Source organism: Scyliorhinus canicula, chromosome 11 (genome assembly GCF_902713615.1).
Source record: "Scyliorhinus canicula chromosome 11, sScyCan1.1, whole genome shotgun sequence".
Lineage (NCBI taxonomy): Eukaryota > Metazoa > Chordata > Chondrichthyes > Carcharhiniformes > Scyliorhinidae > Scyliorhinus > Scyliorhinus canicula.
The window spans coordinates 85,248,261-85,262,203 of record NC_052156.1 but is presented as its reverse complement, the minus strand read 5'-3'; the positions used below and the strand labels follow the sequence as shown (position 1 = coordinate 85,262,203).

At 51.1% G+C, this 13,943-nt stretch overlaps 1 protein-coding gene across 1 annotated transcript in view; it reads right to left on the bottom strand.

Moving 5' to 3' along the window:
• dnah1 (dynein, axonemal, heavy chain 1) overlaps positions 1–13,943 on the bottom strand; it is a 995,196-nt gene that overhangs the window by 929,885 nt on the left and 51,368 nt on the right. Inside the window, 3 exon segments of the mRNA XM_038812191.1 lie at positions 2,079–2,235; positions 6,071–6,245; positions 7,013–7,085. Of these exon segments, the coding sequence (XP_038668119.1) occupies positions 2,079–2,235; positions 6,071–6,245; positions 7,013–7,085 (405 nt within the window).

Here is a 13,943-nt window from a genome sequence, read left to right as displayed (position 1 = left end):
GTCTAACGATTTGGAGCTCACAGCCAATTGCAGAGTGAGTTGTCATCATCCTCCGTGGCATCGAGTACACCCGCTTCCACAAGCGACCGTGTGAGCCCAGCACGTTGTGCCGCAGGTGGATGTGTAATGGAGGAGGCCATGTGGGAGGTAAGGGTGGTGGGTGGTGTGGGTGGTGCGCCTCATGGGTGTTGTGAAAGGTGGGGGTGCGGGGTGTTGAGGTGGTGCCCTACAGTGGGATCAGTGCCCGTACTCAGCGAACCCCTACCACCTAGTTGGTCAAACGTGCAGCGATCAACGCCTCCCATGCTCGATGGCGTCATGCAGCCTCCCGTCCATATCCAGCCCCCAATGTCCCGTCGATTACGACCCCCCCCATCCTCCTCATCTGGAGATCCCTGCCCTTCCCCGGGCTCCCCCTCACCTCCTCCTCCTCCTCCAGCTCATCGCCCTTCTGCTGTGCTATATTGTGCAGGATGCAGCAGACCACAACAATGCAGTTGAAATGCTCTGACGGGTACTGGAGGGCCCCTCCAGAGTGGTCCAGGCACCCAAAGCGCATCTTCAGCAGCCCAAAGCACCTTTCGACCACACCCCTGGTCACTGCATGGGCCTCATTATAGCAGGTCTCCGTGTCAGTCTGTGGCCTCCGTATAGGTGTCATCGGCTATGACCGCAACGGGTAACCCTTGTCGCCCAGCAACCAGCCCCTCAGCCGGGGGAGGGTGTCCCTCGAACATGGCGGGGATGAACGATTGTGCCAGGATAAACGCATCATGTACACTGCCCGGGTACCGGGTGCAGATGTGCAGGATCTTCATCTGCTGGTACACCCAATCGATCGGTCCCTGGACCATGGGTATTCTGGCCACGGCTGCGACTCCCGCTGCCCGGGCATTCTGGTGGGACTGGTCCACAGGGAACTGGATGTAGTGGGCCGCGATGTCGTACAGGGCATCAGTCACTGCACAGATACACTTGTGTACTGATGCCTGGGAGATGTCGGACAGATCCACATTCGGCGACTGGAATTACCCCGTTGCGTAGAAGTTCAGGGCCACCATAACCTTGTGGCCACACGGGATAGCATGTCCTCCCCCCTGTTCCACGCTGTGCCATCAGGTGGCAGATATGGACGATGGTCTCCCAGTGCATCAGGAGTCTCCTCCTGCATGCCGTGTCCGGCAGATCGTCGAAGGACATGCGGCGCCGGTAGATACGAGGCCTCATCGGGCGCCTCCTCACCCCCGTCGTTATCCGCCTCCTCCTGTCAGGCGGGCAATCCTGCAGCCTGAGCGGGTGCCACCTGGCCCTTTGCAGCCTGTCCCTCTGCTGCAACTGCCGCTGTCGCCGGCTCTTTGAGCCGCCTGCGCCGACGCTGCCACAGGGCTGCATGGCGTAATGGCGGCCGTGGCTTAGGCACCGCCCTGCCATGGCGGGCCATTCCCGGCGGCAGGGCTGTCCTCCCCGCGCCACCCCCCGAACCTGGAGGCACTCCTCCCCTTGTCCCCGCCAGTCACAGCCATGCCTGTTCCGCCACCCGTAGGTCCCCCCACGCTGACCCCCTCACCTCCCGCCTCCGGATCGTGAGCCAGCATGAATGGCTCACCATTTTAAAAAATAGGTTGGAACAGCGCCGGCATGACCAGGGGTCATGCGGTCGGGACCGACTCCGGTAATTCTCCGGGCCGCGCGACGCCAATCACAAGCCATTTTGGCTTGTTGGGAGAATTTGAACAGGGATTCTCCCAATCGGCACGGGCTGAGAAAATCCCGTCCGGGATATTCTCAGTGATGCTAGTTGAGCGTAAAATGAAAAGCTGTTCAGCTTCTTTCATTTTATGCATTTTGTAATAAAGTATCAGTTGTACCCAATTTTAGAAATTACCATCACTGATACTATTGTATGCACATTTAACACATTCATAAAATATTCCTCTGATTGCTATTTTAAGAGAAGCGTTAACCAGATGGACTTATGCCTTTATTAAATTAGTGATGACAGTATTGCATTCTAAATGGGTTAACCATTCATCTATTAATATCACTCATATCTAACTTTTGAAAGAACTGTACAGCACCTCTAAAGGAAGGTACACTGTGAAATGCGGTGCATTCTTCCCACTCTTGGCACGATTCCTTTCTGGTCCAGAGTGACGTGGCATCAACTTGTCTGAATTAATTCCTTCCAGTTTAAGTAGCTGTTTAAGATTCTGATTCTGGTACTGTCGCCTTCGTCTGCAGAAACCAGGAATTAAATACTTAAATACATTTAAGTACATTACTTAATGTATTAAATATTAAATACCTACATTAAATACTTTTACCAAATATGGTCGAATCATAAAATGATAGACAACTTCTATGCCCAAAAATTATGGGCACAATTCATGGATAAATACTTTCCAAAGTCAGATACTCAAATACAGAATCAGCCATTTTGAAGAGACCAGCCTTCGTCCCTAGTATCAATCTAACTTTTGGAAACCATTACCAAGGAAGCTAAACATGTAGCCTCTGATATTGTGTTATAAAACTGATTGATTTAGAGACCAGTTTAGGAAAATTAGGTGAAATAAATTGAAACAATTTAGTAACTCTCTTTGTCTCACTATTTTCTTCTCTCCTTTAAAAGCTTCCTCAAAGATTACCAGGTGTGGACTGAGCAGAAAACCTGCCCTGGACCTCTGACACTGTGTTCAAAATTTTAAAATAAAGAATAAAGCATGAAACATCCTCCAGTTCTCACCCCAACACTCACTGCACCCACACTCCCCATGATCCATCCATGCCAACCTATGCTCCTGCACCCATCTCCCAAGGCCACTCATGCTCTCCATGCCAACCTATGCTCTGTATACATCCCCGTGACTCTTTAGAGGCCCGATGCCAATGTATTGCCAGAACATGCTCCCCCACCCACCACCTTTTGCCCGAACACCAGCCATGTCAACTCATCCAGTGTCCACAACGGGCAGGCCAAAGGAACCATGCAGAGATCAGATAAAATAAAGTTTTAAATGTCTACTGCAGACTTCATTATATTGAAAAACAAACTTTCCTTCCTAAAAAAACTATTTACTACATTTACATTCCTTCAACTACATGAATCCTTATAACCACAAATATTTCATTCAAGTGCACAATCCCTTACAACAACAGGTATTGGGGTTCCTTGGTCTAAACCTTTGTCCCCGGGTCAGGTTCTAGAGATTTCATGGCTCGGCAAATCCGACCTTTAAAAATGTCTGCCCACAGGTCAGATTTTCAGTTGGGGTACTGGAGGCGGGCTGAAGTAAGAGTTCGGGCGGAACACCCTGGAACAATGTGGAGGTTGCTGGTGTGGAGGCAGGTTGGACAGAAGGCCTGCTTCTGTGCTTCGGTACCGGCTTGAAATGAATAAAAATGAACGGAAAACAAAAGACATTCCTCGAGTCCTCACACTTTCCCTACCATACACTTGCTATTTACTATCCATGCTAACCAATGCCAATCCATATCTCATACCCACCCCATGCCCCTTCACACCCCCTATGTCATCACGTACCCCCCACCCATCCCATTGCCCCATACCATTTTGGTGCCATCTTGTTCCTTCTCATGACCCCACAAACCACCCTTTGCCCTTACCTTCTCCATGCCAACTTACCTAGCATCTTTGGATAGTTAATTGATAGCTTTTGAAAGTTCCTGAATATTTTTGACAGCTTTGATACTTCATGGACAGCTGGACAGTTCCTTGACTAATAGGCAATTCTTTGACAGCTGCACAGATATTTAACAGCTCCTTGGCAACTGGACAACTCTTTAATAACAGTTCTTTGAAAAGTTAACAGTTCTTTGACAACTTGACATTTCCAATGTGTTTGTGCGAAAACTGCCATAATCATGATCACTAGCAATTTCAAAGGGTGAAATATCTTCGAAAGAGTGCCTTACCTATCGCAAAGGTGTCACGGCCTATCAAAAGCGGTACCTTATCTCTCCAAAGAGGTAGCCTGGCTATCCAAACTAATCTACTTCTTAAGTAGACATATCAAAAGTAGATGTCAAAAGTGTCAAGAGCAACTGTCAAAAGCACATGTCAAAGGAAACAGTCAAGGCATTCAAAAGTCCTGTCTTTACTTTTTGAGAAAAATATCTGGTGTGTAGAAAAATATTGCTTGCTATTTTTCTCTGGTTGACATAAGCCTGAAGGTTTCATTGCTAGAATACTGCTGTGTGACTGATTTCGCAACCATCCTTAATCTTAAGCTTCTTGTCATTTCACAGTTTGTTGACAGCTGAAAATGGTTACTCTTTGAAATGAGACCATAGCCCAGATTTTGTCCATTAAATTGTGGTGGAAATTCTGGAAATATCAGAAATTTCGAAGAACCATCCTTGGACTTGGCATTTCCCATCTTTGCATATCTGGGACTGGAGTTGGGCTAGGGTTCCCACATACATGATTCATGGAGGCAGTTAGCCACTTAAACCATCAGCTGCCTTCACTGAAGTGGGACATGTGAAGACCAGAAGTGTGAAACCCGAGTGTGGAGATAAGAACAGCTAAGAGCTGGTCTGAACTTGATGGATTGTTTGATAATATTAAAGAACAAAGAAAAATACAGCACAGGAACAGGCCCTTCGGTCCTCCAAGCATGCACTGGTCATGATACCACCCTTTGCCATAACCCTCAGCACTTCCTAGTGCTGTATCCCTCTATACCTATCCTATCCTATCCATGTATTTGTCGAGATGCCTTTTGAACGCCACTAATGTACCTGCTTCCACAACCTCCACAGGCAGTGCATTCTAGGCACACCACCCTCTATGTAAAAACCTGCCTCGCACATCTCCTCTAAACTTTGCCCCTCAGGCCTTAAACCTATGTCCCTGGTGACTGACCATTCCAGCCCGGGAAAGAGTGCATGCCCATTCACTCTATCCATGTCCCTCATAATCTTGTAGACCTCTATCAGGTCACCCCTCAATCTCCATCGTTCTAATGAAAACAGTCCAAGTCTATTCAGCCTCTCCGCAGAGCTAACATCCTTTTGACCAGGCAACATCCTGGTAAACCTGCTCTGCACCCTCTCCAAAGTCTGCACATCTTCTGATAGTGTGGCGACCAGAATTGTGCGCTATATTCCAAGTGCAGCCTTAGCAAGGTTTTATACAACTGTAGCATGACTTGCCAGTTTTTATATTCGATGCCCCGTACAATGAAGGCAAGCATCCCATATGCTTTCTTCACTACCTTGTCCACTTGTGTTGCCATTTTCAAAGATCTGTGGACCTGCACGTGAAGATCTCTCTGACTTTCTATATTCCTAAGAGTTTTGCCATTTACGGTATTTTCCCCTCTATGTTAGACCTACCAAAATGTATTACCTCACGTTAGTCTGGATTAAACTCCATTTGCCATTTCTTTGCCCAAGTCTCCAACCTATCTATGTCCTGCTCTATCCTCTGCAATCGTCAACACTATTTGCCACGTCACCAACCTTGGTGTCATCCTCGAACTTAACGTTAAGTATGGAAGAGGTAAAGGGGCAGGTGTTACGAGGTTAAAGTCCAACAGGTTTGTTTCAACCACTAGCTTTGGGAGCACTGTTCCGATTCACCTGAGGAAGGAGCAGTGCTCCGAAAGCTAGTGTTTGAAACAAACCTGTTGGACTTTAACCTGGTGTTGTAAGACTTCTTACTGTACACGTTCTAAGGTTATGCTCTGGTTCCCACCCCCCTGCCATACTAGTTTAAATCCTCCCGAGTGACTCTAACAAACTCCCAGCCAGGATATTGATACCGCTCCAGTTTAGGTGCAACCCGTCCTTCTTGTACAGGTCACACCTACCCCGGAAGAGATCCCAATGGTCCAGATCCTATTAAAGCATGCCTATAATTACTGATAAACAACATAGATTTTGTGTCAGCTTTACTTCTGTCACCTGTTTCATCATATTGGCAAAGTGAATGTTCAACATTTGTTGTGCCAATATATTCAAAACATTACCAATATGAATGGCCTGTTGATGCCTATCTAAAACTTAATTAAAGAATATGCAATGATGAATTGGAAGCTATTACCTTTCAATCTCAAGTTTGCGAGGACGTTGTCCAGGAGGTACATAAAACGGAACTTGCACCTTTGGTTGAAAAGATTTCAGTGTGAAGTCTGTCCTTGTTTGCAATTCTGTACTTGATCCATATATTTGTGATTCCAGCTGTGTTAAAAGGTCATCAGGCCCATCGAAGGCAGAGACTGAAATTAGGGTGTAATTGTCATTAAGCAGACAAAAAAATCTGCAACAGATCATATCCAACAGAAACAACATGGTTCCCATTGAGAAACTATACTGACAAATTTCTGAAAGTAAACAACTTCTAGAAATAAGGCAAAAACAGGAAATGCTCGGTTCTGATAAAACCTGTAGTGTTCATACTTTTTGTTTCTTTTCACAAGTGGAAGAACGTGCAGGTTAGGTGGATTAGCCATCATAAATTGCCCTTAATGCCCAAAAAAAGGTTAGGAGGGGATATTGGCTTATGGGGCTAGGGTGGAAGTGACAGCTTAAGTGGGTCGGTGCAGACTCAATGGGCCGAATGGCCTCCTTCTGCACTGTATGTTCTATGTATGTAAAAGCATTTCTCGTATTTTCTGTCTTTCTGTCATTTTGCCCACTTATAGTAACATTTGGTTTTTCCCTCAAAAGCTTGTTGCAGATTGAAAGAGGTGGAGGAGAGAAGCCAAGTCCATGCAGTGAAGCAAGAAACATAGAAAGAAACAAAAAGGTCCAAATGTAGCAGGTTGAGGGACATTTGCAGAACCGCTTCATATATGGAAACTGAACCACATCTAATGAATGGAAAATACCTTGTTAAAAGATTTGTTCAATCACTACATTCAACGCCTTGTCTACAATATTGGGAACAGATCTTGACCATATTAAATTGTGTAAAATGGGTTATAGTGCTTTATATCTCGCCTGATTTTTATTTCCATTTAAGTCTGTATCAAGAGGTACTCACCTTCAGGAGTGTAGTATTGCTGGCCAGACTGATTTAGGTAGTGCCTTACTACATCAGGACCTTCCTGAACATTCTAAAAAAATTAAAATAACATGCTATTAGACTTAAACTCTTCCAAAGACAGTTATTAATACCGTATAAAATAAGAAAATAATAGTTTGCACCTGTGAAGAGAGAGAGAGACAAAGGGTGCGACTCTCCGGTCTCATTGTGCTCACGCTCGAGCGAAACAAGGCTGGTAAATAGCGGAAGTAGCAGAAAATGAGAACCTTGCCAAACATTTTGCAATACAACCAGCCGCTCCGGTAGGTGAAATCGTTCTCACCGTTGTGTACCAAGAAACCAATTATCACCACATAAGCCCTATTTCCATACAATTAATGGGGGGCCCCCCAGACACTGGGGAGTCCGATGACAGCTTCCCGTCATTCATCAGACTCCCCAGTGGTCACGCTGGCAGTGATTAGTACTCCTTTTGAAAAACATGAAACATGAGCCTGGTGGAAGGGCTTCTGTGGGCAGCGGAGGAGGTGAATAGCCATCTTTGCTCACAGGCAAAGAGCCTGGGGACGCTGGGCTTGCCACTTCAGTGCTCAGCAGGAGGGGCGGGGGACCCTCGGCTTGGAGGGGAGGCCCTTCGCAGGGGACATGTCCATGACCGGAAGGTGGGTGAGTGCCATGGGAGGGGAATCAGCATGCGGTCCAGGTGATGTTATGAGCGGGTGTCAGGGTATAGGATCTGGGGTCCGGTGAGTGAACCTGAGGGGGGGATAAATAGGGAAATGGAGGGTACCGGGGTGGAAGCAACCGCCGTTTGTCAGTCTAACATCCTCTCCCGATTCCTTACAGATATTGAATGCTATGGCAGGGATTTTGGACCCATAACTTTCCCTAGTGGTGCTGCTGGTAACCCGGGCAGCCAGATGCCGGAGGTGACAACAGCGGCGTCAGCAGATGCTCGAGGCGGGAGCCCATGTGCCGACCCCACCCTATAACCTCAAGATCCAACTGCCCATCAGGGCAGGGGGACCCAACGCGGAGTCTCATGATGGCCCAGAGTGTGCAGGTGTTGCTAACCGTTTGAACAGATGACGGACAGCGCATGCTGCAAGAGACTCCGCCTCAACAAGGAGACGGTGCCGCACAAGTGCCATGTCCTCAGGATCATTCCAGAACTCGAGTGGGGACTTTTGTGACATCTCCGAGACCACAGCCCACAGGTGCATCCGACAGGTCAGAGATACCCTATATAACTGGCTGCAAAACAACATCATCTTTGACATGGACCACACCCAGCAAGATGCCCGGGCTGCAGGTTTCTCTGCCATCACCGGGATACGGCAGGTCCAGGGGGTAATAGATGACACGGATGTCGCCTTTCACTCACCAGGCCATCAGGGGGTGCCCTTTGTTTTTTTTAATAAAATAATTTTTATTAAAGTTTTCACAAAATATCAACAACAAAATGTAAAAGGAACCCAATAGAATTAAATACAAAACAAAACAACTCAGTGCCCCCCTCCCCCATACATAAATAATAAATTAACACCCGTCGAAACACATCGCAAACATAGCAAATATATACACCCCATCAGATTCCCCAATATAGAAAAACAAAAATAAAATAGAACCCCCACACCCTCTTCCCCCCTTTCCCCCCTTCCCCCTCCTCTTCCCCTCTCCTCTTTCCCCCCTCCTCTTTCCACCCTCCTCTTTCCCCCTCCCCTTCGCCCCTCCCCTTCCCCCCCTTCCTCTTCCCCCCTCCCCTTCCCCCCCTCCTCTTACCCCCCCACCCCCTTCTTCTCCCCCCTCCCCCCTCCCCCGGGTTGCTGCTGCTGCTGCTGACCATAGTCTATCGTTCTGCCAGGAAGTCTAGGAATGGTTGCCACCGCCTGAAAAACATTTGCACTGACCCCCTCAAAGCAAATTTCACCCTTTACAATTTAATAAACCCCGCCATGTCATTGATCCAGGCCTCCACACTTGGGGGCCTCGCATCTTTCAACTGAAGAAGAATCCTCCGTCGGGCTGCCAGGGATGCAAAGGCTAGAATACCGGCCTCTTTCACCTCCTGCACTCCCGGCTCCTCTGCAACCCCAAATATTGCAAGCCCCAGCCCGGTTTGACCCTGGATCCTACCACCCTCGACACCGTCCTCGCTACGCCCTTCCAAAATTCCTCCAGGGCTGGGTATGCCCAGAACATATGGGTGTGGTTTGCTGGGCTCCCTGAGCACCTAACACATTTGTCCTTGTAATGAACTCCAATTGGCTTTATTGGTTGGCCAATTGGAGTATGAGCTCCCTCAATGATAGCTCATTGAGGGGGCCCATATAAGCACCTGTGTAGACTTTGTGAGCCAGTCTTAAGTTGTCTGGACTGCTAGCAGCACTGTTTGTAGCTGCTCCTGTAATATCGTTATTGTAAATAAATATTGGTGTGGTGACGGAACTCCTGCCTCCCGTGGATTACTACAGTCCTCACCCCAAAAAAACCGGCTCACCCTTGTTCCGGTCATGTGTGCCCTGTGCAGTACCTTAAACTATATGAGGCTGAGCCTTGTGCACGAAGAGGAAGAGTTCAACCTCCCTACGGCATCTGCCCACGTCCCCTCCTTGATCTCCTCCCCTAACTCCTCCTCCCACTTACCTTTCAGCTCCTCCACCGAGGCCTCATCCTCCTCCTGCATCACCTGGTATGTTGCCGAAATCTTCCCCTCTCCAACCCACACCCCTGAGAGAACCCTGTCCTGTACCGTGCATGGCGGCAGCAGCAGGAATTCCACCACTTGCCGCCTGGCAAACGCCCTTACCTGTAGATACCTAAAGGTGTTTCCCGGAGGGAGCCCGTACTTCTCCTCCAGCTCACCCAGGCTCGCGAACTTCCCATCCACAAACAGGTACCCCAACCTTCTTATCCCTGCCCTGTGCCACCCCGAAAACCTTCCATCTATTCTCCCCGGGACAAACCGGTGGTTCCCCCATATCAGGGTCCACACCGAGGCCCCCACCTCCCCCCTGTGCCGCCTCCATTGCCCTCAAATTGTGAGGGTAGCCGCAACCACCGGGCTCGTGGTATACCTCGTTGGAGGAAGCGGCAGCGGCGCCGTTGCCAGCACCTCCAGACTCGTACCCTCACAAGACGCCGTCTCCAGCCTCTTCCATGATGCCCCCTCCATCACCCATTTGCGCACCATCGCTGCATTAGCGACCCAGTAGTACCCACAAAGGTTGGGGAGCGCCAGCCCCCTCCCATCCCTACTCAGCTCCAGGAACACCCTTCTCACCCTCGGAGTCCCTCGTGCCCACACAAACCCCATTATGCTCCTGTTGACCCGCCTAAAGAAGACCTTCGGGATAAGAATGGGGAGGCACTGGTACAGGAACAAAAACACTGGGAGCACTGTTATCTTGACTGACTGCACCCTACCCACCAGGGACAGCGGCAACGCGTCCCACCTCTTAAACTCCATTTGCTCCACCAGCCTAGTGAAATTAAATCTATGCAGGGCCCCCCAGCTCCTGGCCACCTGGACCCCCAAATACCTGAAGCTCCTCTCCGCTCTTTTCAGTGGGAGCTCGCCAATCCCCCTCTCCTGGTCCCCTGGGTGAACCACAAACAACTCGCTCTTCCCCATGTTGAGCTTGTACCCTGAAAAATCCCCGAACTCCCTGAGGATCCTCATTACCTCCGGCATCCCCCCCACCGGGTCCGCCACATATAGCAGCAAGTCGTCCGCATAGAGCAACACCCTATGCTCCTCCCCACCCCGCACCAGCCCCCTCCAGTTCCTCGACTCCCTCAGTGCCATAGCCAGGGGTTCCATTATTAGGCCCCCCACTTCCAAGTCCGGGATCCGTCCCAACATGCGCCGCATAAAACCCACATCGTCCCAGTTCGGGGCGTACACGTTGACCAGCACCACCCTCTCCCCTTGCAGCTTACCACTTACCATTACGTACCTGCCACCATTGTCTGTCACAATGCTCAACGCCTCGAACGACACCCTCTTTCCCACCAAGATCGCCACCCCCGATTTTTGGCATCTAGCCCCGAATGAAACACCTGGCCTACCAACCCCTTCCTCAATCTTACCTGGTCCGCCACCTTCAGGTGTGTCTCCTGGAGCATGACCACATCTGCCTTCAGCACCTTCAGGTGCGTGAACACCCGGGCCCGCTTAACCGGCCCATTCAGTCCCCTTACTTTCCAGGTTATCAGCTGGATCAGGGGGCTGCCCGCCCCCCGCCCCCGCCGACTGGCCATAACCCCTCCTCGGCCAGCCACGTCCGGCCCGTTCCCCACGACAGTAGATCCCCGTCCCGACCCCCTCTACTCGTTCCAGCTCCCCCTTGACCATACCAGCAGCAACCTGGTCCCCCCCCCCCCCCCACCCCCAGCTAGGACCCCTCCTAGCTGCTGCTCCTCCCATTGCACTCCCGCAAGTCAGCTGACTCCTGCTGTCCCCGCCTCTCCTTCGACTCCTCCCATTGTGGGACTTCCCCTCCCCCTCCATTACCCACCAGCAGGCTCTCCGCCTCCCCCTTTCATCCCAAGCACAGGAAAAAGCCTGCGCATCCCCGCCCCTGCCCCGCCCCTCCAGCCTTCAGCACGGGAAAAAGCCCACGCTTTCCACCTGCCTGGCCCCGTCTCCTCTGGCGCAGCTCCTTTTACAGGCCCAGTCCCCTTACCCCCTGATGTATCATCAATTAGACGTGAGACACGATGAAGATCCAAACTGTGGCTTTAATCAGCTAGTTGTTAGCCCGGTGGTCGACTACAGAGAAAGGCCGACCGCCGGGAAATCTGGGTACTTATACCCCGCCTCAGAGGCGGGGTCTACTTGCCTCTTGACCAATTGGTGAGCAGTCACATGACTAGTCCCAGCCAATCAGACGAGAGGCACATGACCAGCCAGAGCCAATGGGAAACCAATGCTCTGCACCAATGGCAGTGCTCCCACTCATATCACCACATTCACCCCTTGTGGAGAAAGAAAGCGGGGGGGGAGGGGAAGAGAGGGGGGGGGGGGGGTCCGAGGACTGGTGATATGAGTAGAGATAATCGAAGATATGGGCTGCCCACTGGCTCGTGGCAGAAATAAACTATACTACATACTACATTAGGATGCAAAACAAATTACAATAGAGTCCAATAATGTCCCATGGTTGCATCAGATTGTCACGATCAGCCTGTCGGGTGCCCGTGATGTTCTGGTGGACCGTCGCAGTGGAGCCGGTGACGTTGGGCCGATGGTCGTCCTTGCCTCCGGGAGCGTCGGTCGTAGATGTGTCTCCGTACCCCGGGCCGGTGGTGGAGACGCTGTAATCGGGGAAGGGGGGGTATATGCGCTGGGTCGTGGGGGGGGCGGGTGTTGATGGAAGAGGAGAAGGCCGCACGCCTTGTACGGTGACCGTATCCTGCCGACCGTCGGGATACTCCACGTACGCATACTGCAGGTTGGCGTGGAGTAGCTGGACTCGCCCAACCAACGGGTCGGACTTGTGCATCCGCACATGCTTCCGGAGCAAGATGGGCCCGGGAGTGGCCAGCCAAGTCGGGAGAGGGGATCCTGAGGACGACTTCATAGGGAAAACAAGAAGACGTTCATGAGGTGTTTGATTAGTGGTAGTACAGAGGAGAGACCGGATTGAGTGAACAGCGTCGGGGATGACCTCTTGCCAACGGGGGATAGGGAGATCTCTGGACCGTAGGGCCAACAGGATGGTCTTCCAAATGGTGCCATTCTCCCGCTCGACCTGACTGTTACCCCGGGGGTTATAACTGGTCGTCCTGCTAGAGGCTATGCCCCTGCTGAGCAGAAATTGAAACAGTTCGTCACTCATAAAGGAGGACCCCTGGTCGTTGTGGATGTACACGGGGTAACCGAACAGGGAGAAGATGGATAGGAGGGCCTTTATGACGGTTGTTGTGGTCATGTCGGGACAGGGAATGGCGAAAGGGAAGCGGGAGTACTCGTCGATAACACTCAAGAAATATGTGTTACGGTTGTTGGAGTGGAGGGGACCCTTGAAGTCTATACCGAGACGTTCAAAGGGGCGGGATGCCTTGATCAGATGCGCTCGTTTGGGGCGGTAGAAGTGCGGTTTGAACACGGCGCAGACGTGGCAGTCCCTGGTGACGGTCCTGACTTCCTCAACGGAGTAGGGCAGGTTGCGGGTCTTAATAAAATGGTAAAAACGAGTGACCCCTGGATGCAGAGTTCCGTGTGGAGGGAGCGGAGGCGGTCAATCTGCGCGCTGGCGCAGGTACTGCGGGATAGGGCATCGGAAGGCTCGTTGAGCTTCCCAGGACGATACAAGATATCGTAGTTGTACATGGACAACTCGATCCGCCACCGCAAGATCTTGTTGTTCTTGATCTTGCCCCTCTGTGCATTATCGAACATGAAAGCTACTGACCATTGGTCTGTGAGAAGGGTAAACCTCCTGCCGGCCAGATAATGCCTCCAATGTCGCACAGCTTCGATTATGGCCTGTGCCTCCTTTTCCACCGAGGAGTGGCGGATTTCGGAAGCGTGGAGGGTTCGTGAGAAGAAGGCCACGGGTCTGCCCGCTTGGTTCAGGGTGGCCGCCAGAGCTAAGTCAGACGCGTCGCTCTCGACCTGGAATGGGAGGGACTCGTCGATAGCGCGCATCGTGGCCTTTGCGATATCCGCTGTGATGCGGCTAAAGGCCTGGTGGGCCTCCCTCGACAGGGGAAAAGAGGTGGGCTGGATGAGGGGGCGGGCTTTGTCGGCGTAATTGGGGACCCACTGGGCGTAATAGGAGAAGAAGCCCAGGCAGCGTTTGAGGGAGTTGGGGAGAGGGAGTTCCATCAGGGGGCGCATGCGTTCGGGGTCGGGGCCTATCACTCTGTTACGCACTACGTAGCCGAGGATGGCTAGACGGTCGGTGCTAAACACGCACTT